This window comes from Equus caballus, chromosome 3 (assembly GCF_041296265.1).
Source record: "Equus caballus isolate H_3958 breed thoroughbred chromosome 3, TB-T2T, whole genome shotgun sequence".
Lineage (NCBI taxonomy): Eukaryota > Metazoa > Chordata > Mammalia > Perissodactyla > Equidae > Equus > Equus caballus.
In genome coordinates this window covers 124,459,610-124,487,484 of record NC_091686.1, presented here as the reverse complement: position 1 = coordinate 124,487,484, position 27,875 = coordinate 124,459,610, and the positions used below count along the sequence as shown (strand labels likewise).

Genomic DNA, 27,875 nt, shown 5'->3' with positions numbered 1-27,875 from the left:
CCATGGATCAGAGCAGGATGGAGAAGGCTGGAGGGCAGATCCAGGGAGTAAATGAAAGATAACCACCCTGCACATCATAGATACGGATTCATTCTTAACACTGATAGAAAAATATAAGTTCAAATATGGTCACTAAAAATTTAAGGACATACTATAGGTCATCATCAACACAATAAGACAAGAAACAAATACGTTATAAGGATTGGAAAGGAAGAACTGAAACTGCCATTATCTATATCCAGTATGGTTTTCTACATATAAATACCAAGAAAATATACAATGTGTGATAATGAATAGGTTATAATATCCAGCAAGGGAGCAGGAAACAAGATCAATCTACAACAATCCATTATGATTCTATTCACATACAACAAACAGAAGATGGAATTTTTTGAAAAGTGCTGTCAACTTTAAAAAGCAATTTGTCTGTTACTTTATCTCAAAATGAGTTTATTCGGGAATAGCAAAAAGAACTGCAGTTCAGGATGCTATGCTGTGGCAAACCACCCGCAAATGTGCAGAAAAAAGGAGGAGCTGCTTTTATAGAGAAATGGGGGAGGGGGGCTCTTCTAAAGGAAGGTCCGCGGGGGGAGAGGAACAGTTCAGGCGGCCATGGCTTCTCATTGGCTGAGCTGCGGCATCTCTCATGGGCTGAGCTGCGGCCTCTCATTGGCTGAGCTGCGGTGTCTCTCATTGGCTGAGCTGCGGCGTCTCTCATTGGCTGAGCTGCGGCGTCTCTCATTGGCTGAGCTGCGGCGTCTCTCATTGGCTGAGCTGTTGCCAGGTGGAGAGAGAAATCTTCCTTCATCCTCAAGTAGTTAGACCCCCTGTGGAAGATGCCAGGACCCTCTCTTCCTGGCTGGTGTCATTGAGGATGGGTGATGGAGGTGAGAGCTCCCCTTGCAGGCCTCCCCAAATCCAATTTAGTTAAGGTTTCTTTGGTTAATTTCCACAGTGCCATTCTCAAAAATCAGGTTCCTAGGAGTGAACACAATAAGGTTATATAAGACCTTTATGGGGAAAGTTACAAAACATTACTGAAGGCGATTAAAGAATGCCTGAATAAAATGGAGAGGTGTGCCATGTTCGTGGATAGGAACACAGGTGTTCACAGCAGCCTTGTTTACAACAGCCAAAAGGTAGAAACAACCCAATGTCCAAAAACCAATAAATGGATAAACCAAATGTGGTCTGTCCATGTAATGGAATATTATCCAGCTTAAAAAGGAACAAAGACTGAGCCACGCTACGACACAGATGAACCTCGGAAACAAGATGCTGAGTGAAAGAAGTCAGACATGAAAGGCCATGTATCATGTGATTCCATTGATATGAAATGTCCAGAATAGGCAAATCCACAGAGACAGAAAGTGGATTAATGGTGGCCAGGGGCAGGGGGACAAGAGGAATGGGGGATGACTGCTAACAGAGGTGGGGTGATGGGAATGTTTTGAAACTAGATAGAGGGAGCGGTTACACAACACTGTGAATGCTCTAAATGCCACTGAATTGTTCACTTTAAATGGTCCATTTTATTTTATGTGAATTTCACCTCAATAAAAACAAAGAAACAAAAAGGATCTGGAATTCATCTGGGCAAAGATTTGATAAAACTTGTAGTCGGTACAGGGGCTCTCACTGTCATTTTCTATACTTTTCTGCACACATCACGTGTATTTCTCAATGCAGCGCTGAAGGAAGGAGTCGGGCTCACAGCAGGGGCCGTGGAGGAACACCAGGAGCTGCCATTGCCCGGGGAGCTCCAAGGGCCTCACACGCACAGCCTTGTCAGTTCTCAGCCTGACTGTGAGCTGGTCATCATTGCTGTCCCCATCTACAGACGTGGAAACTGAGGTGCAGAGGTGCCCAGGCGCCCTGCCCCAGCCTGTCTCTCCACCATCAGCTCCGCCGATGAGATATCAGGATGGGAGGAGAGAAGATAAAAGAAAACAAACCAGCCAATGCAGCAAAGCCAGGAAAAGACACAAAAGAGCATTTTAAAAGAAAGCCTAATAGGATGGTGGGACGATACAGTGAGATGTATGGGAAGGGTTTTGCTTCTCACAACGAAAGACAGATGAACAGACACCGGCCAGACACCTGCTGTTGACAAGAGCCACACAGGCCTTTGGAGAGCAGATTGTTCATCCCAAGCTCGGTCTGTGCTCCCCTGTTTTGCTCTATGGGGTGGTCCTCACCCCAAAGGTGGCCAAGAATCTCCAGGGCACACCTACACCTGCAAGGTCCCTGGAAAAGATGGAAAAGCCTGACACCTCATTGCACTGGTGAGGCTGCAGGGCAACAGGCCCTGTGAGACGCTGCTGGTGGGAGTGCCAACTGGTGACCCTGGGAGGGGAGACTTGGTACTGATTCCACAATCACATATGATTCACCCTCAGCAAACCCAGTTCTAGGAACTGACCCTGAATGTGCACAAAATACAGCTGTGCAAGTTCACTCCAGGCAGCATTATCATCAGTGCAAAACACTGGAAACAACCTACAAGCACCTCCTTGGAAATGGGTGGAGGAACCCGTGGTGCGACCATCCAAAGGGCACAGGAAGAAGGAGGAGGGTCTCTGGAAGGGATGGAGAGTGACATCCAGCTACGCCAGTCAGCTGAGAAAGCAAAGTGCAAAAGAGTGTCCCTAAACGCTCCCTTTCGTGTAAGAAAGATGGGGAAATAAGAAAGTAGACATCTGTCTGCTTGTGTTGCAGGAAGGATAAATAAGAAAGCAGCAGCTGGTCACCTACGACGGGTCAGAGGGGACAGATAGAAGGGGTGCCCGAGCAGGTAATTTCTCTGAGGAAACCTTTCTGAATGCTGGAAAATTCACCCAGCTCAATGAATTGGGACAGCATACACTGTTGGGTAACGACCAGCACAATCAAGCTATAGAACATTTCCATGGCCCCGAAAAGCTTCCCCCGTGCCCCTGTGCCGTTAACATTCACCCTCCCCCCCCGCCCCCCCCCCGCAATCACTGAAGCTGCTTTCTATAGTTTTGACTTTTCTAGAGTTTCACATAAATGAAATCCTATGGTGTTTAGTCTTTCTGCTGGATTACTTCACTTAGCATAATGCTTTTGAGGGTCATCAGGTTGTTGCATGTATCAGTAATCCATTCCTTTTAACTGCTGAGTAGGATTCCACGGCATGGGTGTGCCAGAGTTTGCTTATGCATCCACCTGCTGATGGACATTTGGACTGCTTCTGGTTCAGGGCTGTTACAATAAAGCTGCTACGAGCACTGTGTCTAAGTCTTCCTGTGAACGCAAATCTTCGTTTCTCTTGGGTAAATACATAGGAGTGGGATTGCTGCATCATGTGCTAAATATGTGTTTAACTTTATCAGAAATTGCCAGACGGTTTTCCAAAGCGGGTGTATGACTGTGCCTTCCCGCCGGCGACACGTGGGAGCGCCGGGTGCTGCACGCCCTCTGCAGCATTTGCTGTTTCCTGTGTTTTGATCGCAGCCTTCCCAGTGGGTGTGTAGTGGTGTTCCACTGTGATTTGCACCTGGATTTCCGTGATGACTGCTCATGTTGAGCATCTTCCCATGTGCTTGTTTGTCACCCATATATCTTCTTTGGAGAGGTGTCTGACCAGATCTTTTGGTCACTGTTTTGACCAGTTGTTTGTCATTCTGTTATTGAAGTGTAGGAGTCCTTTGTCCATCCTGGATGTCAGGCCTCTATCAGATGTGCATTGCACATTTTTTCTCCAGTCGGAGGATTGTCTTTTCAACTTTTTTGATTTCTTTCTTTTTATTGTGATAAAATATATACATAAAATTTACCATTTTTAGCCACTTTTAAGTGTATAGTGCAGTGGCATTAAGTACATTCACATTGTTGTGTAAACATTTCCACCATCCATCTCCAGAAACTTTTCATCTTGCAAAACTGAAACTCTGCCCCCACTAAACACTCACCCCCCATCCCCTCTCTCCCCAGCCCTGGCACCCACCATTCTACTTTCTGTCTCTAGATTGTGACTAAGTACCTCGAATAAGTGAAATCATATAGTATTTGTCTTCTGTGTCTGGCTTAGTTCACTTAGCATAATGTCCTCAAAGCTCACCTGTGTTGGGAGATGTGTACACTCTCACTTTTTGTCACAGCAAGATGCTCCAGCCCACCTTGTACCTACCGTTCCCTCCCTGGAATCAGCCATTTCTCCACGGAGCCCTGGTCCCTTCAGTGGGGAACGGTATTTAGAAACCAAGATCTGGGCACCAAGCGTGCTTGCTGCTGTTGGGCTATCATTACTTCCAGGTCCTTTCAGAAGACAGAGGTAGGAAATTGTGTGTGTGTGTGTGAAAAATATCCCAGAGTTTAAATTGATATCTCCAATTCAAATCCAATACACACATAACAAATACAAATAATAATCCAAAAGTGGAGCTAAAACCTAATAATAAAAAAATACTCTAAAAGAAGGCATGAGACAAGTAAACAAGGGACAAAGAACAGACGGGACACAGAAATACAGAAAATAAATAGCAAGATAGTAGATACCCAGCTATATTGATAATTACATTAAATACAAATGGTCTAAATATGCTGATTAAAAATCAATGGGGTCAGCCCAGTAGCATAGTGGTTAAGTTTGCACACTCCACTTCAGCAGCCTGGGGTTCACAGGTTCAGATTTCAGTGACAAAGGGTATTTCAAGACCACAATATGGGGTCAAGGGATGGTCATTGCTGTGGCTTGGTCACTTTTTCTAGACCTTTCAGCTGAGAGAGCTAGAGGGGAGCTAAAGATGATATAAATATAGACGTACAGACAGATGGATATAGATTAGATATAGGTCTGGATTAGATTAGATCTAGATGCACAATATATATACGGACTCCCTGGTAACCACTGTTCTTCATTTCTATAATTCTGTCTTTTCATCAATGTTATATAAAAGGAACCACACAATGTGTACCCTGTAGATGGGCTTTATTCGCTCAGCGTGATTCTCTGGAGACCTGTCAGGGCTGCGTGTCTCAGTAGTTCATCCCTTTCTGTTGCGGAGTAGGATCCACGATCTGCTGGTGCCACTGTGTGTTTAACCTCACCTGTTGAAGGACATCTGGATGGTCCCCAGCTTGGCATTACAAACACAGATCCGAGACGACAGAGCTCCAGAAGCTCCTCTCCACTTATTACACGTGTTTTCTTTCTCCCACACTGAGGAGGACACAGGAGACGTGAGGATCAGAAGATCCTATAAGTACTCATTTGGTTTTCCCAACAGTATCAGAATAGCAATACTAATACCAACAACATGATCACTAAAAACAGGAAACATTTTTGTGGCACGTTTCCCATTCTCCCCTATCTGTTTCAACAGTTACCAGAGCATACAGCTGCTCCATGCTGCACTCGCTCCATCTTAGCCTCACTTTGCCTTAGCCCTACAGCTAACGCACATGTAACACCATCGTCAGTGCTTAAATTGATGTCTCCGATCATGTTAGCTGTCTGAAGCTCATTTTCCAGTGGATTCCTTAAGAAGGGCTCACAGGAACAAGTTCTCAGAATTCTGAGCTCTCCCATGTAGATAATTTCTCTGTGCCCTGTCAACTTAAAAAGCAAATTCCCCTGTTATTTTATCCGCAGAATGAGTTTATTCGGGAATAGCAAAAAGAATTGCAGTTCAGAATGTGCGTGCTCTGGTGAACCACAGACAAATCCAGGGAACAAAGGAGGGAGCTGCTTTTATACAGAAATGGTGGGGGGGGGCCTCTTCTAAAGGAAGGTTCATTGGGGGAGAGGAACAGTTCAGCACGGCCATGGCTTCCCATTGGCTGAGCTGTGGCATTTCCCATTGGCTGAGCTGTGGTGTTTCTCATTGGCTGTGCTGTTGCCAGGTGGGTAGAGAAGTCTTCCTTCAGCAGTGGCCTGGTCTCCTCCTGGCAGGTATGATTGACGATGTGTGAGGGCTCCCCCTACAGGCCTTCCTGACTCCAATTTAGTTGAAGTTCCTCTTATTCGTCTCACAGTCCTTTATATTTGAAAGCAATTTTTCTGGATTTAAATTCCCTGGCGCACATTTTCTGTCTGCAAATATCTTAAAAATATTAATCCATTATCTCTTGGCATAAAGTATTGTCAAAAAGTCTGATAAGCTAATATTTCTCTTATAAATAACGTGCTTTTTTTCAAGATGCCCAAAGGATTTTTTTCCTTTTTCTTTAAACTCCAGTAATTTTGCTAGACTGTCTTGGTGTTGGTCATTCTGGGCCAATATATTCAGGAATGTGGTGTGCTCTTTCAATATGTGGTTTCAAATCTTTCATGTTTCAGGAAAGTTTTCATGAATGATAATTTCCTCCTAGGATAACATCTTGCAAAACTACAGTACACTATCCCGACCAGGACACTGACACTGACACTGCCCATCCCTGTGGGATCCCGCGTGCTGCCCTGAGTCTGAGTCGAATCCCATGGTATGAATGTACCATAGTTTGTTTAACCATTCGCCCGTTGTAGGACATCTGGGTTGTTCCCAGTTTTGGCTGTTACAAATACAACTGCTATGAACATTTGCACACAGATTGTGTGAACATATGTTTTCATCTCTGGGATAAATGCCCAGGAGTACAATTACTAGGTCATATGGCAGTTGCATGTTTAGTTTTTCAAGAAACTGTCAAACTATTTTCCAGGGTGGCTGTACCATTTTACTTCCTACCAGCAATGCATGAGGGATTCAGTTTCTTCCAGTCCTCACCAGCATTTGGTGTCCTCACTATTTTTTACGTTAGCCATTCTGACGGGTGGTTTTCAGTTGCATTTCCTTAATGACCAACGATGTTGACCATCTTTCATGTGCTCATCAGTCGTTGGCACATCCTGTTCTGTGAGATGTTTCTTCATGTCTTTTATCCTTTTTCTAATTGGATTTTTTTTTTACTGTTGAGATTTGAGAGTTCTTTATATATTAAAGATACAAGTCCTTTGTCAGACATGTGGTTTGCAAAGATTTTCTCCCAGTCTGCAGTTTGCCTTCTCATCCGCTTAACAGGGTCTTTGGCAGAGCAAAAGTTTTTCATTTTGATGAGGTCCAGTTTAACTTTCCTTTGATGGATCATGCTTTTGGTGCCAAGTCTAAGAACTCTGTCTAGCCCCCGATCCCACGACTTTCTACAAGTTTTGTAATTTTGTACTTGACCTTTCAGTCTGAGGGACATTCTAAGTTAACTCTGTGCCGTGTGAGATTCAGGCTGCAGTTCAGAGGTGTGCCTAAGGATGTCCCCTTGCTCAGGAGAAAGGGCTTCTGCAGTGGTCTGACTTCTAAAACTGCTCCAACGGGCCCGCTCCCAGTACTCACACTCTTGTGTAATCCCCTCTTCTTAGAGTGGGCTGGCCAGTGACTTGCTTCTAACCAACAAAAGGGACAGGGTGTCACTTCCAAAATCAGGTAATGAGAGACTGTCACTTCCTTCTTGCTGGCATTCGCTCTTGCTCTCTCTGCCTGCTTGCTCTGATGAAGCAAGCTGCCATATGGAGAAGCCCACCTGGTAAGGAAGGGAGGGCGATCTCTGGCCGACAGCCTGTGAGGAGCTGAATCCTGCCCACAACTTCGTGAGTGAGCTTGGATATGGATCCTCCCCAGTTGAGCCTTCAGAGGAGACCCCAGCCACACCTTGAAGAGCCTGAATGAGAGGACCCAACTAAGTCACAGAAACTGAGACAATAAATACCGTTCTCATAAGCCACTAAGTTTTGGGGAAATGTGTTATGCCGCAGTAGATAACTAATACAGCCTTGCTCCACCTGCCTTTACCAACGGCAGCCTCTCCTTGGCACTTCTTCCTAAGGAGGGGAGGGAGGTGGCTCTGGAGACTCAAATTCTGCCTTTTCCCTAAAGAGCACAGCAAGTGCATTGATGGCTGTCACACCCGAAAACCCTTTTCAAAATCACATTCGGGGTCATTGGGGGACATACTACATGGCCCTCGCACAGCTTGGTGTTCACATGGGGGAGTAGCATGCACTGGGCAGGGCTTCAGGACCCCTCCCTGGGAGACCCGACCACATCTGGGCCTCCGTGGAGCAGCTAAGCCTCTGTAGTGGACTTCCCACTTCCTAAGTGCCTGCTGTTATTACTCTTGCCTGAAGCCCATCCCTATGCTCCCTGTTAGTGAAGGAATTAATGGACGTGCAGGGCTTTGTCAACGCTTTAAATGGGGCCCTCAGCAACCATAACAGCTGCCGTTATGGAGCATTATTAAGCGTGTGGCATTCATCCTCTCCTTTAATCCTTAAAGCCATCCTATGAGGTAGACGTTATTATTCCAGTTTTCTAGACGGGGACGTGAAGGCCCCATCACACAGCTAAGAGCCGGGATTGGATGGCAGGTCTGTGTTCCGCACTCCACAGGCCAGGCAGTGCGCTCTAGGGGCACCGCACACAGTCGGCGCCTCTGGTGGAACACCAGCCACTGAGCCCTTCGTGCCAACATTTGAAGACTCTGCTTCCGGGCTCCTATTCCGAGGGGGTCTTTTTCTGGAAGACTCTACATGCATCTTTGAAGTGCAAGTTTTACAAAGTGGCTTAGGTCCAATTAAAGCCTGCATGTTAAAAAGCAAACAAAACAACAGCAATGACAACAAAGCCAAAAAACAAAACAAAACCCAAAACAAAAAACCCTCAAGATTCTTAAACACAAAGTTAATATGCAGACTGATGATCAAAAAGGCTCACTTCTCCCCTCCTCCCAAATACGCACAGAGCCAACCCAAGTCCAAAGAAGACAGCTAACACATCCATTTGCAAGTGGCTTCCGGTTTGCCAACTACTGTAACGTGACTTTACCTGGCAGACCTTTCAAACTTGCCCACGTGGGGAAAAAAACAATCCTGTAACCTCTCCGTTAATCAGAAGAGCCACCCTCACGGGTCCAGAAAGCCAAAAGTGCAGGCTTCTGGTTCAGGCAGAGGCTGCTGACTCACCTGGCAGGCTCTGTCGACATCTCCCCACCAAAAGGATAGCGGAATCAGCAACTTGAAGGCAGAAGTGCTGAAAAAGAGCACCTGGAGGACAGGATCCTGATGGACCAGCAAGAAACAAGAACGGCTTCACAATGCATGGAAAAAAGTAAGTTGGGGGATGTAGGATGACAACCCTGATAAGCTGACCACGTCTATACACAGGAAGATAGGAAAATGAATTAGCAAGGGGAACGAGATAGCAATCAGCCTGGAACTGTGAAGAATTAATCATGTTGGACAAACTTAATTTAGTTCTGACACTTCTTGGTTCGATGTACAAGAGTCAAGAATAAAGACAACTCAATCCTAGCCTATGGTTATTTGTAACACATACAGAAAATACTAGATTATGTTAACAGCATTAAAAGGCAAGAACTAAAGTCTGAAGATTGATTTCCTTGGTGCTTAAGAACATTTCAAGAATTTAAATGTGAAGCAAAAGCTAAGAGCCAGAGTGATTCTTCCAGACCCTGAGTCAGATATCACAGCCTCTGCTTAAGACCTCCGCGGCTGCTGCCTCACCCAGGGGAAAGCTGTAGTCCACACTGTGACACACCCCAACCCCAACTTCACCCATCACTGCCCCCTCCTCCAGCCAGCCCAGGCTCCTCGCCCTGCTGTAAGACCACCCAGTCCACCCTCTGGCAGGGCCACACACTATTTACAGTCCTCCCAAAGAATCCAAGTCTCGTTCCACTACAGCACCAGCCCTAAGTCCAGAATCTCGTCACTGAAATTGGCTCTCCTCGGATGGAGTTCCATAAGCACAGCTCCTGGTGTGGAGCTGCTCTCAGTCTGAAGACCCTGAACTAAGGAGACAACTTATCTGCCCTTTGTCCCCCGCCCCCGCCACATCCCCACACAGTGGACAACGGGCCAGGCCTGGGGTAAGTGCTACAGACACTCTGTCCAAAGATGGGCGGGCAGAGAGGGGAGGCACATGGGAGGCACTGGCCACGGCAGTTCCATCAGCTGTTCTCCATGCTTCTTGGCTCTGCCTCTGGACTTCTAGTCCCGCCCTCTGAATTATCTTTCTTTTTCCATGAAACGTAGCCTGTGTTTGCAGCTGTGTAGTTTTCTCAGCCTGCTTCCTGCCAGTAGAATCCTGAGGGTCCAAAGTCTTCTTTCATTTCATACTGCCTGTCCCTTTCAGTCCAAACTGGCAGTTTTTGCCAATATAATTCTTTCAAAAGCTTTGAGTCTCCTGTGAATCTTACTGGGGTTCAATTCATTAGACAAAAGTCACATGCACAGGTCTCCTCAAATAAGCCCTTCTCTGTTTGGGGCTTCTACTGAGGGACAAGCTCTTAAGCTTCTTAGAAGTCTTATTGTTTGATGGAAAGGCTGTCAACATCCTAAATTCTTAACAAAGCATTTTCCATCCACAGCCTCAGCTTCATTATAGATCGTCTTCCTGGCTGTCCTCTGGATTTGATCTTTGCTTCAAAGCCATTTTTTAATGTTAGCCTTGTTTGCCATCTGGAAAGGCTGAGAATAATTGAGACCAGTAAGTGCCACTCCTTCATGTTAAATACTCCTTCCTTTAGCTTCTCTACTCTCGCCTTTTATTTACCTATTTTATTGTGGTAAGATATATATATAACAAATTTTGCCATTTTAAACACTTTTAAATGTACCATTTGGTGGCATTAATTACAGTCACGGTTTTGTGTAAACATCACCAGTCTATTGCCACAAGGTTTTTAATATTACTCTAACAATTTTATTGAGGTCACATTAGCCTTTAACACTGTGAGTTTCAGGTGTACATTATGATATTCAGCCTTTGTACAGACTGCATTCTATTCTTGCCTTTCAGAAGCAGCAGGAAGCCAGAGGTGCCGTCAGCGCTCTGCCTGGAAATCCTTACCTACATCACCCCGTCCATCAGTCATACTTTCTATTTCCCACCACCACACCGCATGCAACAGTACTGCTACTTCCTGTCACTACAGAGTAAGGGTCTGCTTTGGTGCAGTTCCCAGTATTCCCACACCTTCCCACCAACCCTCACTGGAAGTCTCCTCAAAGCCCCAAGGCACCAGCTAGCACTCTCCTCACAGCTCTTCAGGCTTTCTCAAGGTCCTTTCAACTCCTGCCCACTGCCCAGCTACAAAGTCTCTCCCCCACTTGAGGATTGGTTGGCAGTCTATTCACCACACTCCCACTTCAGGGCCTTTGCATTCGCTGCCTTCTGGGCTGAATGTTCTCCCCCGAGAGCACCCGATTGCTCAGATGCCACCTTATCAGGTATCTCCCAACTGCCCTGTAAAAACTGCAACTTCCCACCACCCAGCCACTCCCCACATCCGACAGCCTTCTCTACTCTTACCCTTTAATCTGATACCGTATGTTGTCTTCTGTCCCCATTAGAGTGTGACTGCAGACTTTGGGACACTCAGTCTCCTCCGTGTCCCCAATGACTGCTAGACTGTGCCTGACACACAGTATGGGTTCAACAAATGTGTTAAATGAGCAAGAAATGTTTCTGCCCTTTTGAAACAACTTGAACAAAGTTGCCAAAGCTCATCCCTTGCTTGAAGTGAGTTCAGCATCACTTCCGAGGGAGCGTCCTTGGGGCGTGTGCCCATGGCCGTGGCTGGTGGCAAGGTCTGCAGGAGAGCTGTGAGCGTCCAAGTGAATGACTGCGGAAGGCACGCCATGGGCAGGGCAGACCCTGGGGACCCAGGTCCAGTGCTCACTGGGCTCCAGGGTAGACTGTGCAGCCCTGGTCTGTCTCAGGAGACAGAGAAAGGCCCTGTCACTCTAGTTGCTCAATAAGCATCAAGCCTAGGTCCCCGGCTTCCTATGTAAGTCTGCCAGGCATCCACTTCCTTCAACCAGAAGACCCTGGGTCTAAGGAAAGCACACATCAAATGTGGCTGGGCCCGGCACTGACCCGAGCTCTGCATCTGGCTCCAGCTCGAACCAGATCCCACGTTGGAGCTCTGAACCTATCAAACGAGGTCCCCTCACAGGGTGCGGTGGGCCTGATGAGTCTGGTCATGACTCTTTCACCACCATGCACCATCCTCTCCAGCGCCACATGATCAAGTCAGATGCTGACTCGAACCCTCCAAACACAGGAATCACGGCAGTTAGCCCATCCAGCAATGTAATAAATCAGTTAAAGAAGGTTCTTTTCTTTTTATTTTTGCAATGTCATTCCATACAAAAGCAACAGAAACATAACAGTCTTAACAAGAAGTTTACAATTGAATATTCGAACAGAAATCTGTACACATTATCATTTACAGCAATTTTACATGGAAAATCGATTGTAAAAAAAAAAGTTCTTTCTAAATCCTGCTGCCTTAACTCGGAGTATTATGGGTAGAAGGCCTACTGAGTGCTATTTACAAGTACCAAATTAAGACTGTATAACTTACATAAAATCCATTAACAGCTCAATTTAACGTCTTTGACTATTCAGTGCTCTATATGAGGAAAAAAAAGCCACCTTGACATATTGATGAAAGGCCAAAAATTAAGTTTCCATGAAAATATTAAAGGTGTCTGATTCTGAGAATGCTTCAAAGAAAGCTGCTGCTAGTTTGGTCCCATGAATATATGGTTAAATCCAAACCAGCCATCTGGTAAGTGGCAACTTAATATCTAAAATACTTGTGGAAAACCAGTTAAAATATGCTTGTCAGGTTAGCTTAAAAGATGGTAGGAATTAAGCAATTAAGTTTGTTGCAAGATTGCTTCAAGTTCAATTTTTCTTGGATTTAATTCCATTTACAAGTTAAAACATGCAAAATACACTCACTATACATAAAATTAATGTTTCTTAAGAAAATAAGGCAAGAATAACAATTCACCATGAGATAACGAACTATTAACAGAAACCATCCAGTTACGATGCACGACACATGCTTGGCTGGCCCTCCACCCAGACAGGTGGAGGCAAGTCTTGTTCTCAGTGGCCTCCAGGTGGCCCCAGTTAGCTCATAGCCGGGAAGTCTTTCAAGGGTTCAGTTAGACAAGCTTCCAAATCAAACTCGTCCCCCACTTGGCAGTCCACGTGTCTAACTTTGGTGGGTGTGCCAGAGTACACATCCTAGAAAACAGAAGCCCAGGTCATGGCTAGTTCCTCAGACATACAGAAGGCACTAAGCACAAGGCTGCTAAGCCCCACCGAGGGACTGAGCGCCGCTTCCTACACCCACAGTGCCCCAGGACCCAGACCGATCCTTACCAGCAAGGGTCTATGAATGCTGGAACACACAAGACAGAATCCAAAGCAATTAGCTAGCTAAAATTGAAGGATAACATCAAACTTTACTTCAGCTGGATGTGTCGACTCCTATCCACTAACACTGCCCCTCACCCCCTACAATGAGGAACCACTTGACCCTTGAAGGCCTCTGAGCCGCAGCCACTCAACTCTAACAGGAGCTGCTGTGTAGTCTAGATGCACACTGTCACCTACTGGGACTTGTGAAGCAGAACCACATCAAACCGAGGCAGACCCGGCTCAGCTCTAGCACTGGGGCCGAGCCTATCTCACCTCAAAAACGGGGGCCGCTTCCTACAGCCCACAACTTCCAGGAACCATGTGAGAGAATGCACGTCAAGGTCTGTGCATTCACTTCGGCTCAGCAGGGATCCTAATAATTATACCATCAAAGGGACAGTACATACTATTTACAAGGCCCAGTATAAGAACACAAAGTCCAGATGTGTACGCCATGTACACCTTCTCTAAGAACGCATGCTGAAGGCCCAGGCAAGGCTGAACAGTGACTCTCAAGACAGGAGGTGACAGCGTTTAGTTCAATATATTTCTGGATTGCTTTAATGAACAGGTTTTGTTTTTTTCATTGAAAAAGTTTAACTGAGGGGCTGGCCCGGTGGCACAGTGGTTGAGTTCACGTGCTCTGCTTTGGCGGCCCAGAGTTTGTGGGTTTGGATTCCGGGCGCAGACCTATGCATCGCTCATTGAGCCATACTGTGGCAGCATCCCACACATAAAAGAGGAAGATGGGCATGGCTGTTAGCTCAGGGCTAACCTTCCTCACCAAAAAAAAAAAAGTTTAACTGGAAGGTCATACATTCAAATGTCAGTTTACAACTTAGGGAGTTTAAACCAGATGAAGTATGTTTATATGACCTAAAACCAAAGTTCTAAATCAATGTTAAAAAAGAGTTCTATTTTTACAATAGAGAAATCTGGTTGATACCACCCAAGTCACATTATAAATTTAACATTACCAATAGTGGGACAAACTGATATACACCACCCCTGCATCGAAATATTCTTGCCCAAAGTGTTTACTCTGAATCAAATTCTTTTTTTTTTTTTAAGATTGGTACCTGAACTAATATCTGTTGCCAATCTTTTTTTTCCTTCTTCTTCCCCTAAAGCCCCTAGGACATAGTTGCATAATCTAGTTGTGAGTGCCTCTAGTTCTGTGGGACACCGCCTCAGCATGGGCTGACGAGCGGTGCCATGTCCCTGCCCAGGATCTGAACCACCAAAACCCTGGGCTGCCGAAGTGGAGCGCACGAACTTAACCACTCGGCCATGGGGCCGGCCCCTGAGTCTAATTCTTACGGAAACAATATGACAACTCCCAATTGAGGAATATATCACTTTACAAAAACTAGCCTGAACTCTTCAAAATAAAAAGTCAATGTCAGTGGGGAAAGGTAGGTAGACTATTCTAAGCTAAAGGATATTAAGAGACACAGCAATTTAAACACATAATCCTTGATTAAATTTTGGATCAAAAAGATCCATAAAGGGCCAGCCCGGTGGCACAGCGGTTAAGTTGGCACATTCCACTAGGCAGTCCAGGGTTCGCTGGTTCGGATCCCGGGTGCGGACATGGCACCGCTTGGCAAAAGCCATGCTGTGGTAAGCGTCCCATGTATAAAGAGGAAGATGGGCATGGATGTTAGCTCAGGGCCAGTCTTCCTCAGCAAAAAGAGGACTGGCAGTACCTCAGGGCTAATCTTCCTCAAAAAAAAAAAAAAAGATTCGTAAAAATGACATTATTGGGACAACTGACAAACCTGAATATGGACTGTTTATTAGACAGCAGCACATTATCAATGTTACATTTCTTGGGCACGATAGTTGTATCGTGGCTGTGTCCAGTGTTCAGTGGTGAAGCTCCACCACCCTGCAGCTTGCTTTTGAGCAGTTAAGCAACACACACTGGGACAGACAGACAGTCTCTGTCTACTGGGTGTCCACTGTACTAAATAAATACCTACTTTCACCCAGCCTTCTCTCCTCCTTCTGCACATCCAGCTGTCTCTGAGCCACCCCTCCCTGTGGCTGCCCCCAGCATCTCCCACCAGGACCCCTGCCTCTCATCTTTAAGGTCTGGCTCCCTGCACACAACTGTGCAGTCTCAGCCCCCTCCCTGGCCCCTCAGGCCTGTGCATCTCCCTCTAACTTCTGATACTGCAAGTGGCATGTTCAGAATCTATTTCTTGAGACGGGACAAGGGTTAATCTTAATCCAAACTGAGGATATGACCTGCTGAGATCTTCATAGGTTTCTTTTTAGTCCTGCCTATGTGTAAATTCCACAAAACTAGGATCATCCTCTCATTAAATATCCTGTTATTTATCTCAACAATTTTCCCATGTCATTAGTCTTCAAAACCAATCTGTAACAGTTGTATTCCTTATAACAACAACATAATTTTACCATTCCTCTATTGTTGGACATTTATGTTATTTCTAACCTCTCAGTGACACACTGTCAGTAACAAGAGTGTGTGGTGTGCAGATGTTCCACGAGACTAGAAGGACATAAACCAGGCTCACCAGGAGTGACACAGATCAAAGGAGAGCAGGAAAAGGCAACTATAAACGTTTGTTTTATAAGCTTCTGAACTGTTCAAACAGTACAGGATGATCTTATATAAAGGATGAGTACTTCACAACAAATATTTGTGTTCTATAGGTTTTAACCTATTTTTTCACTTAATATGCTGGATATTTCCCTATGTAAATATTGGGGTAGTCTCGTTTATAAAATAAAAGGGAGGCCAGCCCTGTGGCCAAGTGGTTAAGTTCGCACGCTCTGCTTCAGCAGCCTGGGGTTCACCAGTTCAGATCCTGAGCACAGACCTACACACCACTTATCAACCATGCTGTGGCAGCATCCCACATAGAGGAACCAGAATGACTTACACCTAGGATAGACAACTATGTACTCAGGCTTTGGGGGGAAAAAAAAAGAGAGAAAGACTGGTAACAGATGTTAGTTCAGGGCAAATCTTCCTCACAAAAAAATATAAATAAATAAAATAAAAGGACCCTTTTATTGTAAACTGCTGATGTGTGTTTGCTTGTACACATGCAGAAAAATCTGGAGAACATGCACCCAACCAGTGACTACAGAAATGGAGATGAAGCAATTCTGTACGCTGCTTTTAATCTTAAGTTTTTTCTCAAAAACATGTAATTTTTTTAAATTGGCAAATGTGGGGAAAACTCCTAGGCACAAAGCATTCCTTTATTTATTAACAATTAGCAGATGATTCCTCTACTAGCAATTCACCAGCACAAATTGTATACAGCCTAAAATTAATGCTAGTGACAATGCTTGTGAAGACGCTGGAACCAGAGGGGAAAAGGCTTTTTACGTGTAAATGGAAATGGTAGGACTGGTTAGTTGGACTGAACGAAAACTTAAATTAAGGCCACTACCTAGCAACTCCATCAAATCTGACATTTCGATGATGTTAGAGAAAGGGGTAAGGAGTCCCTTTTTCATAAGCACTAGAATCAAACTTCGGCTTAAACTTCAGTTTCTAAAGTGGCATATATTGTCAACAACTAACCTGAAGCACCCACACTAAGAGAGAGAACCGAGGAAAGGTACTTACGAAGTTATCCTGAGAGCTCGCCTGGGACTCAGAGCTGCTGTCCACGGATTCCGTCTCCATTTCCCCAAGGTCGACAGGATGTCTGTGAAGTGAAGCCAAACAGGCGTGTCAGTCACCACCTAACACAGCCAGGAGACACGGGGCACAGGAAAGTTCTCCAAGTCTGTTCATTAAAACAAACGCCATCAACACCACGCTGCCCCAGGAGGACAGACACGTGTCTCCTCTGCTCTCTGAGGACGGAACAGCTTTCAGTGACTCCCCATGTGCCGCACTGAACCGCTGCAAATTGATCACAGATGTAAAGCTGGTGGCAGTCACTGCAGGCGAAAACATTCGCCTGGTTCAGGGCGCACCACAAGCAGCCCATTCTCAACTGCAGAGAAACTACTTATACACATCCACGAGCATCCTTGTAAGTACAAGCATCAATAATAAGACCAATTTGGGGGGAATGAGATGAACACTGCAACAAACCACAGTACACATCATCATTCATTTTTCCAATTTTCTACTTATAAAGAGAATGCGACAATAGTGTCACACTGGAAAAAAATCAGTACGACATCCGTGAGGCCAAATTTGTAAAACCATGTTAGGAACTGCTTCAAACATGACAGTTCCTAATAAATTTCCCCAACACAAAGCAGAAACTCAAATATTTGTTGAACAAATAAATGTGTCTCTGAGAGAGAGAGAGGCTCAGGTGAACAGAGGAGATGAGAAGAGATACCACACAGAGGGAGGTAAGTGCAAGACCATTTGTTCCACCTCCTTGTTTAACCGGAATCCTAACGATGTGGCAAAAATTCAGGCCTGATCTTTGCAACTAGACACAAATTTAAAAACCAATAATGAAAAGATAAAAGGCTTCCTTCATTAAAGAAAAGGCCTTTAATTTCCATAGTTCAATTACTCCAATACTTTTTAGAATATTTATCTTAAAAACCAACAAAAACCCACTTATTTCTAGGTTTGCTAAGCTCTATTGTTTCTAGCCACAAAAAGCAAATCCAATCCAGAAAGCACACCCCTCCCTCCAGAGCCCACCCGGCCAGCTTTTTACACTTGCACAGAGAAAACAGACAAGCAGTTGTGATAACTGGCTGCTCTGCTCCCTGAGCACTCCCAGGGAGACTTGACACCACAACAACCTGCCACACAAGTGACAGAGCGATGTCAGTCACCACACGCATCTCAGAAGTCGAGGATAAGAATGCAATGAAGACATACATCTCTTGCAAATCACATCCTTCTTCAGCTGGAGGATCCCAAAAATGCAGAGCCACCTTCCAGAGTCTGATCTGCTGGTCCCAAGATCGTCGACTATACTTCTTAAATTTGTTGGGGGTCTTGGGATGAATGCCAGGCTGTCGAAGGTGTCTGCGGGAGAGAAAAAGATTACCCTAGCACAAGCCCTTCACATGTGCGCATTAGTGTGAAGACAACCAAACTCTGAGATCAGTGTTATTAAAAAGTTATCAATCAACTGAGATTGTACAAACTGAGCAAAGGCACGTATAAGAAAGCACTACCTCTGACTCTACTATTCTTTTGCAATCTGTGCTCCAGAAAAGTACACACGAATCCCAATTCTGCCAAGAAGTTGATGCACTCTCTAAAGCCTTCTTTGTATCTTTATGTGTGTGAGGAAGCATGACAGGCAAGAGCATGCTGCTTGTGCAAAATGGGGCAATGCTCATTTTTTCTCCAGTAACATCTTCACAATATGTGACTTGAACTTGACTTTTTTTCCCATCATGTATTTTAATAACTTTCCATTTACAAGACTGCTTGAGGACTAAAATGTTACCTAACAATTCTAAACTATGAAAATGTTACGTTTTAAAATCTTCATGTCCTTGGTTTTTCAGTCACCAATCATTCTTATTTATTTACCTAAGCACCTGAAAGTCATTAACAAACAGTTCTTAGCAGGTGTGAACTATTCCCAGAATCAGATTTGCCCTGTAAGCAACTCTCTAGACTACAATGCCACACGACTTGATCAAGACACGCCAATGCAACGAGACTACCTTGGGACTTCTTTGATATAGCGATCATAAGCAATGGTATTCTTTCCATAGTTGATCTGTTTCTGTCTTCTCATCAGGACACTTTCATCCGTCTCTAAGTCGGCTGGCACTGAAGACATAGACTCCTTTGAATCAGAACTGAAGAAAATGAAATTAACAACTGAACAAGCCTCCCAATTAAGATTATGAAAGAAAATGTTGAAACACAATAATGAAGGAGTATTTGTCCTCTAGATTCCAAACCATATTAACCCCAGAACACTCCAGAACCTTTGTATATAGGGGAATTTAGTACATGATACAATATTTCCTATCAGTGAAGAACAGACTAATCAGTCAGTAGATGCTATTGAGACAACCAGTATTTTGTGTTCACAATTAGAAAAGAAACATTTCTATGGCATTTACCTTCCCGATGATGATTTTCTCTCTCTCCCAAAGTCATTTATGAGGAGTTTTCTTTTATATCTGGGAACAAAATAAATGTTGCTGTTTTTAAAAACGTATACAAATTAACTTAGGGGCCAGCCCCGTGGCCAAGTGGTTAGGTTCGCATGCTCCGCTTCAGCAACCCAGGGTTTTGCCAGTTCGGATCCTGGGTGCAGACACGGCACTGTCTGTTGGGCCACAGTGAGGCGGCGTCCCACATGCCACAACTAGAAGGACTGACAACTAAAATATACAACTATGTGCTGGGGGAATTTGGGGAGAAAAAGCAGAAAAGAAAAAAAAAAGTTAACATTTAATGCTCTTAGAGCTAAAAGACAGCCACTAGGAATAGCCTTCTTCCTGAGAGGTGTGGTCTGGGTAAGTGGATTAGGGTAACAGCATGTTGTTTCTCTTACAGTCACACATCCCATAATGATGTTGTGGTCAACAATGGACCACGTATACGACTGTGGTCCCATTAGATTAGTACCACGTAGCTGAGGTGTGTAGTAGGCTATACCATCTAGGTTGTGTAAGTACACTCTATGATGTTTGCAAAACAACAAAATCCCCTAACAACACATTTCTCAAAATGTTAGGTGACACATGACTGTATTTTCAACCTCCCTCTGTCACCTTCTTTTATAAGAAGATAAAGGTTATTTGCCCAGATCACATAGTGCTTAAAGCAACCAGGCTGAGAGAGAACACTCCTCCCTCAATGCCCTCAGGCGCCACTGTCTGTACCGCAGAGGGCTCTGGGCCAAAGACACCCTAACACTTTCAGTTTAAGTAGTGAGATCCAAACAACCTTGAAATTTACACCCCCAAAACCCTGTAGCCTTTTGAAAAAAATAAACATACGTGGGAATTTAAAAAGTTTATTTCTAATACCACAATTACTTATTAATGGGACATGTGTGCCTGATGGGCACTGCTCACCTTCTCTGATCTTGAAAAGAGAATGAACATCCCCCACCCTGTCTTGCGCCTCACGGACTTCATGAGGCATTTGCCTTCTATCACAGAACTACCAAAACCCAGCTTTGCAAAGGTATGTCACCAAAGGAGCATACTGCAAGCTAACACTGAAACCATGAACCATCTCAAGCTAGAAGTTCATGCAAGTATCTAAAAGATGTCCAGATCACTGTGTCTCCTTCAAAAATCTAAAATTCTTGTACCTCTCTCAAGTTTGCTGTGGCATCCAGTGCAGTCTGGACATCAGAAAGTAACGAACTAAGTTATTTCCTGTGTACGTGGAACAGCACTGATTATGTACCATCCTGTGAGAACTGAGAAACTAGTCCCTCAAATCATTTTTTGCAGGCTTCATGCTCTCTAGAACCCCAGCTGACAAAGACTGGCTTTACGTGTGACAAACCCATTCTCAAATTTTCAGACAGCTGATGTGTAGTGTGTGTTACCCTCCTTGAAGTACAGTGAGCTGAATTCTCACACCCCCCTTCCTGGTGGGAAGTAAGGCAGACCACCATCTTCAGCAGGTCAAATCACCTGGGTGTTTCTAAAACCAGCAGCTTTCGATCAGAAACGGTGCAATCAACAGAGTGACCCAAAACAGAGCAGGCCTGTTTTGCAAAAGAGGACAATTTTCAGAGACAACTGAGGAAAAAAAGAGGGGTCCACCAACAGGAGGGTCAAGACAAGAGGGTCACAACAGACAGGGGTCTCCCCGTGTGGCCTAAGAGCTGCAGAAGGTACTTGGCAAGGGGTGACGGGGGTCAGGACAGATAGGTACGCTGAGAGTTATGATGAGCCTTGTGAGTAGAACACAGAAACTGCATAGACCAAGTCAAACATCCTAACTTCAGTTGGAAAAATCAAGATCTAGATAAATAAAACTCATTCAAAACATTGGAGGCCACGTCTGTCAACTCCCAGTCCACCTTTTCTACCCAGGCATACAACCTACCCATACACATACATTTTGATGCCTAAACGAAATTAAGTGGCCCCTTGAGTGATCATAACCAACCCCCTTGTGTGCCCGTGCCTTTCCAAAGGAGGCAACTATAAAGACTACCAACCACTGCAGAGGCAGAGCAGGCAGTCTGGCCCTGCTTGACACTGAGGACACATTTTCTCATCAGAATTAAGAACTAACGGAGTCTTGGTTCAACATACTTCAACTACTTAAGAGCCACAATATTTTAACTCTAAGTTCATTCAGCTGGGTTAGATGGCAGATATCAAAGGGGAGAAAAGCCTAAAAACACAAGAATTAATCAAGGGAGGTAAGTAGTGGTTAAGGACGCACCATCAGATCCGTAATGAATCAGGGAAGTGGCTTGGAGTTGGTGAGAACTTGGATACACACAACAATTTTGGGTACAAGTGCAAGTTCACAGACCCCAAGTGAGAGAGCCCTCCCTGTGCTCTGGCATTTCCGAGCTATTACCTTAGCCAGGTGTCAGTCAAGAGTATGCTACCTGAGGAGAGCACCTCCACGCACTTTGCTGGGGTGAGCGCGCCCAGCATGTAGGTTAGAGCACATCATGGCTGTCCTCTGCGATCCAGCAGTACCACCTCCCACCTACTGCCGTCCCGGAAGGACAGCCACTAAGACGGTGGTGCTTAAACTTCACTGCGCACACTCATCTGGACGGCTTCTTAAAACATGGCTGGGCCCCACCTGGAGTTTCCCAGTCAGCAGGCCTGGGGAGGGGCCTGAGAATCTGCATTTCTTTTTTCCTTAAAGATTGGCACCTAGGCTAACAACTGTTGCCAATCTTCCTTTTTTTTTTTTTTAAGGATTGGCACCTGAGCTAACAACTGTTGCCAATCTTTTTTTTTTTTCCCCTGCTTTATTTCCCAAACTCCCCCCGCCACCCCAGTACACAGTTGTGTATCTTAGTTGCAGGTCCTTCCAGTTGTGGGATGTGGGATGCCGCCTCAATGTGACCTGACGAGCAGTGCCACGTCCGCATTCAGGATCCGAACCCTGGGCCGCCGCAGCAGATCGGACGAACTCGGCCACAGAGCCGGCTGAATCTGCATTTCTAACAAGTTCCCAGAAACTGCTGATGTTGCTGGGCTGGGGACCAGACCTCTAAGAACCACTACTCTAAGACATACTTTCAATTTAATATATAATTAAAAAGACGATGGATAACATTTCAAAGTGGTCTGAAATGTATACCTTGCAATTTCTTTGTTAACTCTGGTCCTCATTTCATCTTCTTCAACTGCACTTGCCCAGTCTGAACATCTAGAACGGGGCTTAGGGCCTTCAGGAGTGGTAAAGCTGCAATAAAACAAAAATGCACATTGGAACCACACTTTCAGTTTCCTTTCAAATCACACATCAAGAAACGTTCAGAGGTTGTTTGGAAAGTGCCAAGGAAATAGGCTCCAGGGTAATCTCTGCTCTGTAACTTATTAGCTCACTGAGTTTGGGCAATTTGCTGAAAGCCTCTCTGGGCTTCATTCAATAAGCTACTTCTGTGCATCCACCATGTGCCTGCATTTGCTAAATCATGAGGACACGGACCACTGGGAGATAGGCAGACAAAGTCAATGAGATATCATCAGCACCGAGAAGGTGCCTAATACAACTTGTTCTTTTATTTTCAAAATGAGAAGTTATTTTTTTCAGGATTTTAAAAAAGATTTCAGATAGCACATGCTTAACGCTAAGCAGAGTGACTGGCACATAAAAGGTACCTAATAAATAGTGGCTACTATTTACTTCTAAATGCACACAATTAACAATAATATATCACACTGTAATTAAAATGGAGGGCAGAATATACATGGGAATCCTTGCTGCAGTAGGACAGTCCACTAGTAAAGGTACCTCTCTGCCAAAGTTGGGTTAACTCAATCTAGGAGCTCAGTTTTATCTAGAACTCAAGGACATCTTTAGTCAATATCAGGCAACTTGAAACATAAGGCTTGACGCCAAGAATTCTGGCACTTAGAATTTCTGGTATGTCTGTTATTTGTAGATTAGATGTAAACTTACATTTTTATTTTTTCTCCTCAGTTTTCTATTGGCCACCACTGGTATATCAAAACTAGACACTAACTTCAACTACAACAATAAGCAACCTTATATATTCCAGCTGCAAACCAAATGACCTGCTTTGAAAATGCAATTGCAACAGCAAGTGAAGAATCCTTTTACACAATTATCGTTTCTTCCCTTCTGGTTACCCCACCCAGAGAAACTCAAATTGGATTTTTAAAAGTAAATTTCCAGAGTCTAAAAATAATTGGCAGGGTCTGAAATCAAATTAATGAACCAAAGGTTAAACTGACTCAATAACTGTGTCAGATACAGGGGACAACCAGATCAAGAGGTTCATGGATGGGTCTCCCAGCCGTGACAGATCCCTGAACTTTTACAAGGTGCTTACAAATGATGTTTTGCTACATCTCATATTTTGGTAGTATAATAAAAAATACTTTTGGTGGAACTAAAACCTATTTCTTAGATTAGGCAGATTATATTCACCACCTACCCTACCTTAGGACAAGAGTACTTTTGGGGAAATTGCTCAAATGGAAAACAAAACTTACTTTACACACTGAACTAACTTCCCTCCAAAAGGACTACTCCTTGCATGCTGTGAGGGACACGTAGCTGGCTCTACTCACCAGGTACCTGCGTGCATTCCCCACTCATCACCACAGGGGATTGTGGGGAGAAAAGCATTATGCACAGAGCAAACTGCAGGTGTACAGGGCCTAGGACATGAGCCTTCCTGCCATGTTAGAAAAATAAGGAGGCCTAGGTGGCTGACTGGTGAGCTAGAAGGGTACTCATGGGGATACAAAGAACTTTTAAAACAATATAACGATTTAACATATTATCTTCAGCTAAAAGAGAGACCACTTGGAGGGCTCAGAGCTTGATCTCAGTGATGACCTTTGATTACCTTCTCTTCACATCTAGCCCTAGGGCTGTACAGGCCCTCTCCTACACTCACACCTCCTCCCGGATAATTTCCCCTAGTCTCAAATCTTTAAAAGCCATCCCTATACGCTGATAACTCACGTCTGTGCCTAAGGCGAGCGGCCTCCTCCATTCAGACTCTTAGATCTCATTAACTTCTTGATATTTCCTGCTCATCTGAGAAGTTTCTTAGACCTAACCACTGATTCCTTCCCCATGCCAGGTCTGCTCCATCCCCACCCTCTTCATCCTGATAAATGGTTCCACAAGTGACAAAGGAGTCCAAGCCTAAAAAATTGGAATCATCTTGACTCATCTCTTCAGCCCCCCAACCCATCAGCAAGTACGAGTCCTGCTTTAAAAAGTCTATCCTGAACCATCCATTTCTCAGCACTCCCTTCACCTGAACTTAGCTGCCCCCCCCACCCTTTATCCTCCTCTAGTCAGTCCTCAAACAGGCCAAATATGTCCCCACCTGAGGGCTGTGGCACTCAGATCCTCACAGAGACCACCTCCCACTTCATCCCAGTCACCACACATAAGGTCCCCCAACAGAGGCCTTCCCTGACCACGGGCTCTGAACAGCACGCCAGCCTTCACCACCATCACCTCCCGCTTGTTTTCTTCAGCCACTCCTCGTCCCTCTGAAATACCTCGTCTGACTTGCTGACCCACCCACGCTAGGGCAGAGGCACAACAAAAACGGAAATCTTGTTGGGCAGGTGTCTCGACCTCCCCAACACTCTGCCCTACCTAGAAAATGCTCAAACACACATAAACGCTGCAGTGAAGGGTACCTGGGGAGCGTCAGGACAGAAAGAGGAACCTGAAGCTTAGACCTTGGTTTGCATCCTGGTGTCCACCTTTTACGACTCTGGTGTGATACCTAACTTCTCTAAGCTGACCGTTAAAGGCCAACCTGACTAGCTGCGTTGGAACATTCTAAGAAGTTCACAGTAGCTCAGGATGCCGTTCCCAGAACACAACAGGGCTCACTGAGTGACTGAGGTTGAAGCCAGTTTTCGTTGACACCTATCACTGGGACACATCACGGGCTCCTCAAGTACCTCAGTCATGTTATGGCAGACAAGCACCTTAACTAGTCAAGTATAGTGAGGCCCAGGCATCTTAACTAGTCAGGTGTGATGAGGCATAGACACCTTAACTAGTCAAGTGTTGTAAAACACAAGCTCCATGACTAGCCAAGCGTGGTGAGATAACAAGTGCCTTAACTAGCCAAGCGTGGTGAGGTACAGGTGACCTAACTTGCCAAGGTGGTGACCCACAGGAACCATAACTGATCAAGTGGTGTGAGGCACAGGCACCCTAACTAGTCAGGGTGGTGACCTGCAGACCTTAACTAGCTGGGGAGAGGGGTGATGATGACAACCCACAGGTGCCCTCGTGGGGGGGTGACCCACAGGCCGTGACTAGTGGGGGGGTCGTGACCCACAAGCAGTGGCTAGTCAGCGTGGGGGGCTGTGTGACTGGCAGGCCCGTTGACTAATGCGAGGGTAACCCACAGGCCGTGACTAGTGGGGGGGTGCCCCACAAGCAGTGGCTAGTGGTGGGGGGTGATCAGCAGGCACATTGACTAGTGGGGGGAGTGACTCACAGGCCGTAACAAGTGGGGGGGGGACCAGCGGGCACGTTGACTAGTCGGGGGGGTGACCCACAGGCCCTGGCTAGTAGGGGGGTCCCCACAGGCTGTGACTAGTTGGGGGGTGATCAGCAGGTGCGTTGACTAGTGTCAGGGAGGGGCCCCATAGGCCGTGGCTAATCGGGGGGTGGGGGTACCCCACAGGCCGTGGTTAGTGGTGGGGTGACGGGCAGGCGTGTTGACTAGTGGGGGGGTTGACAGGCCGTTGCTAGTGGGGGAGTGACCAGCAGGCGTGTTGACTAGTCAGGGAGGGGGCCCCACAGGCTGTGACTAGTTGGGGGTGGGGTGCCCCACAGGCCGTGGCTAGTCGGGGGTGGGGTAACCCACAGGCGGTGGTTAGTGGGGGGGGGGTGACGGGCAGGCGCGTTGACTAGTCAGAGAGGGGGCCCCACAGGCTGTGACTGGTCGGGGGTGGGGTGCCCCTCAGGCCGTGGCTAGTCGCGGGGGTGACCAGCAGGCGCGTTGACTAGCCAGGGAGGGGGCCCCACAGGCTGTGACTAGTCGGGGGTGGGGTGCCCCACAGGCCGTGGCTAGTCAGGGGTGGGGTAACCCACAGGCGGTGGTTAGTGGGGGGGGGGGGGGTGACGGGCAGGCGCGTTGACTAGCCAGGGAGGGAGCCCCGCAGGCCGCGTCCCGCCCCGGGCCCGATGCTCGCCCCGCCGGGAGGCGCCCGCGCGAGCCAGGCCGGCCCACCTGTCGGGTCTGCGGTCGCCCGCCGGCCTCGCGGGGCCCTCGGCGTCCTCGGGCTTCCTGCGCCTCCCGTCGGCTCCGCGCTTCCGGCCGAGGCTCCATCTCGCGGGGGGCGGCGGGCTGCCGACGAAAGGCTGCGTCAGGGGGGAGCGGCCCAAGGACCCGCCCGGCCCGACCCGCCCGACCCCGCGGACGCCCCGGCGCGCGGCCGGCCTCACCTGGCGTCGCCGTCGCAGCGGCTGCCGCCCCGGGGCGGGCTTCGCGGCCGGCAGGCCATGGCGCGCGGCGTGCGGGGCGCGAGTAGGGGTCCGCGCTGCTCCGGGGCAGGCGCTGACAGACCGCGCGCGCCCCGCCCCGGCCGCCTTTATGCGCCGCGGGCCCCGCCCCCGCGCTCCCGCGCCGCGCCGGGCGCGACCATCGGCCCCTGCGGGGAGCCCGCCGGCGCGGGAGCGGGAGCGCGAGCGCGGCGCGGACGCCGCCGCCGGAGGGGGACGCCGGCCGGGACGGAGGAGAGGCCGCGAGGAAGGGGCGTGAGGCGTGAGGCGGCCGGCACCGAGCCCGCCGACGCCACCTGCGCGCCCCGCGGGGGGAGGGGTATTGGCGGGAGATTCGGAGGCGCGCGACGCGGGCGTTGGGAGGCGGCAGACGGCGCGTCTCCGATTGGTCAGGCCGGGGCGGCCTCCGATTGGTCGGCCCGGCGGGGGCGGCCTCCGCGCTGGCGGGAACCGGGAACCCGGAAGGGGAGGCGGCCGGCAGCGTCAGGCCGCGCGGAGCGCTGTCTTCAGTTTCAGCCGGAAGTTGTTCGCGCTGAGACGCCCGCGCCGCGAACGCCGGTCCCTTCTGGGCTCTGCCGCCTCCCGCGCTGACGCCGCCCGCGCCCACGGCCCCTCCGCGCCCCCGGCCCCGCCTGCACTTACGGGCCCTCCGCGCCCTCGGCCCCATTTGTCATGCTTCAGCCGGCTACATGCACCACTTTCCTAGAAACGTCAGGTCGGCAGCACCGTGAGAGCAGCAAGCACGCTGTCGGGGAGCTCACCCGGCAGAGATCCAGGGCCCCCGAAGCCAGCCCCGCGCCTCAGGGGACACAGCCGGGGATGGAGGCCTCCACCAGCAGGCCCCGCGCCCGTGGGCCCCCAGGGCTCTGGCCACTGCCCTCTACCAAAATACCAGGCCCAAGACCACCGCGCCCACTCTTGCAGGTGTGTTAGAAATAGGCTTCTAGAGCCACCAGCCCCTAGCTGGGAAAGTAGCCGGGAAGTTCCTACAGCGCACGTCGAAGATGGCTTCTCCGCAA

General features: G+C 47.2%; 1 protein-coding gene across 2 annotated transcripts; it reads right to left on the bottom strand.

Moving 5' to 3' along the window:
- Nucleotides 1-74: 74 nt before the first annotated feature.
- SLBP (stem-loop histone mRNA binding protein) lies at nt 75-27,154 on the bottom strand. 2 transcript variants are annotated; one of them, XM_023638530.2, is made up of 8 exons: nt 26,800-27,154; nt 26,585-26,701; nt 22,474-22,578; nt 19,293-19,352; nt 18,885-19,022; nt 18,082-18,231; nt 16,849-16,930; nt 75-978 (listed from the first exon to the last, which is right to left on the bottom strand). In XM_023638530.2, the coding sequence occupies exons 1-8, from the start codon at nt 26,856-26,858 to the stop codon at nt 964-966; spliced, it is 726 nt and encodes a 241-aa protein (XP_023494298.1). In that variant the 5' UTR covers nt 26,859-27,154; the 3' UTR covers nt 75-963. The 2 variants fall into 2 exon arrangements, with proteins under 2 accessions (XP_023494298.1, XP_023494297.1); XM_023638529.2 differs by lacking the exon at nt 75-978 and adding an exon at nt 12,128-13,058.
- Between the last annotated feature and the right edge of the window lie 721 nt (nt 27,155-27,875).